General features: G+C 29.7%; 1 protein-coding gene across 1 annotated transcript; it reads right to left on the bottom strand.

Annotated features, from left to right (window-relative positions):
* Window positions 1-368: 368 nt before the first annotated feature.
* On the bottom strand, window positions 369-1,981 carry LOC103309359 (protein ALP1-like). Its single transcript, XM_008184609.1, has 5 exons — window positions 1,626-1,981; window positions 1,279-1,558; window positions 1,066-1,190; window positions 726-910; window positions 369-661 (listed from the first exon to the last, which is right to left on the bottom strand). Exons 1-5 carry the CDS (start codon window positions 1,979-1,981, stop codon window positions 369-371), a joined length of 1,239 nt encoding a protein of 412 aa, XP_008182831.1.
* Window positions 1,982-2,169: the final 188 nt, after the last annotated feature.

Genomic DNA, 2,169 nt, shown 5'->3' on the forward strand with positions numbered 1-2,169 from the left:
TTTATTTCTCATGTATACAACAGGGGCGTCATTTCAACTTTTTTATTGTTGGTGCCAAAAACAGTAGAAATTTATTTAAATACCAGTGTTATTTACACTTGGTAAATAAATGTATGAGTATAAAATATTATATTTCTATTGAGACTGAACAGAATACAATTTATTTAAATAAAAAAAGAATACACATACTTAGGTATCATTAATATCTGTCATATATTTAAAGTATATATTATCATATAAGTATAAAAAAAAAAAATAGGAATTATAATGTCCTGACTGAAGAACTTCTCAATGGGTAATTGTTTACCATGTACATTTTTAAATGTTCTCTTATCTTCTTCATATCGTCAACATTTAAACTTGTGTCTCTACGATTTGTTACACTGGTTGTGGGCTGAGGGCTGAGGGTAAACTACATCTGAGTCTTCAACATTTCTTAACCATGTGGTATTAAAATGATCATGCTCCATTTCAATAATATTGTGTAGTGTGACACAACAAGATACAACAGATGGAACAAAACTATGGTGAATATCAATCCTTTTTTGTAGGCATCTCCATCTACCTTTTAACCTTCCAAAAGCATTTTCAACTGCCATACGTGCCGAACTTAAATATGTGTTGAAATTGTCTTCCTCAATGCTTACACTACCAGTATATCCTTAAAATAAATATAATATATAATATAGTCAATTTTTGGTCTAAGAAAAAAGTAGTTATTATACCTTTCATTAACCATGGAAGGAGTGGATATGCTGGATCACCGAGCAAAAAATAAGGTACATCTACACCATCAATATTTTTTTTAATTGAAGGTATTTTTTGATGAGCGTAATTATATAAATTTGAGCTTTTTAAAACAGCAGCATCATGTACACTTCCCGGAAATTTGCAACATATATCAGTAAATCTAATTATTAAAAAATAATAGTTATAAATATACCTAAATGAGATGTTAATAGTATTGAATCATAGTTATTGACTATTGTCGTACACACAATTTCTATAGGTATATTACATTAGTAGTTATACCAAAATTAGTAAATGTTTAATTTGTTTGATTACTTATATTCGTGATCTACCACTGCTTGGCAAATGAGTGAGGTCCAACCTTTTCTGTTAATGTAGTCTAATCTACCATTAACTGGAGCTAATATTGGAATGTGTGTTCCATCTATCATACCAATAACCTTAAATTTAAATAAAAGTTAGCAAATTATCAGGGGTATATCAGTGTGCAATATAAAGTTGTCTCTATAGTTTATTATTTACACCTACCTGTACCATCCCAGTTTTTTTTTCCACAGCATTTGCTATACGTAAAGCTTCGTTTTCATCAGGAAACTTCACATACTTGGATAGAAGTACAGTATTTATGGCTTTGACCACTTGGTAAAAACATTTTTTAACTGTGCTTTTGTGCACTCCAAAAGCATTTCCTACTATCCTGTACTCACAACAACTTGCCAATTTGTAAATAGTCATTGCAATTTTCTTGTCAATTGCAACAGGCGCTCTTACAGGCAAACAATTTGGTTGCAGATGAATTGTTAGTTCTCTAAATGTATTATAGCCCTATTAATTACAAATTTACAATAGATATTATTTATTTAATAGAAACATACTTGACAATCTTTTCAAATGTTTCTTTTGTCATATGAAAATTTTCAATCCAGTCTTCTTTTCTAAACTGGACATTAACTATTTCCAGCCACCAGTCACTAGAACGTTTTTTCATCCATAAACTCCTTATACGTGGTCCATTTAATAAAGGTCCAATACTTAATCTATAGCTATCAAGTAATTGTTGACGATAATGTAGATTCATTTTTTTCAAGTCATCACATAACTTAATTTTGAAGTCCCTTCGCTTTTTTATAACTAAGCGTCTCAGTTTGTTACGTCTTTTATTTTGTTGTTTTAAATTCATTCGTAGTAATTCCATCATTTGTAACAATTGTAAATAGTTAGAAGAAGACATACTTCATAGAATTTTAACAAAATTCTACACATTAAACACTGAACAAAGTTCTAAAAATTGTTATCAATGGAATATCACAGAATAAATTGGAGGGAAAAATGAAATTATTAATTCGATTTGAGGTAAATCGGGTTTAACAGTGCATGTAAACGTTGCACGTAAACTGGTTTGGTGGAAGTGTATTATCC

The sequence above is a fragment of the Acyrthosiphon pisum genome, unplaced genomic scaffold (genome assembly GCF_005508785.2).
Source record: "Acyrthosiphon pisum isolate AL4f unplaced genomic scaffold, pea_aphid_22Mar2018_4r6ur Scaffold_20960;HRSCAF=22641, whole genome shotgun sequence".
NCBI classification, from domain to species: domain Eukaryota; kingdom Metazoa; phylum Arthropoda; class Insecta; order Hemiptera; family Aphididae; genus Acyrthosiphon; species Acyrthosiphon pisum.

Excerpts from the sequence above, each read along its gene's own strand:
- LOC103309359 (XM_008184609.1), bottom strand. The coding sequence starts at position 1,981 with ATGTCTTCTTCTAACTATTTACAATTGTTACAAATGATGGAATTACTA. Across the intron at positions 1,191-1,278 it reads AAAAAACTGGGATGGTACAG|GTTATTGGTATGATAGATGG; the intron begins GTAGGTGTAAAT and ends TTTAAATTTAAG. Across the intron at positions 911-1,065 it reads GTGGTAGATCACGAATATAA|ATTTACTGATATATGTTGCA; the intron begins GTAATCAAACAA and ends TTTAATAATTAG.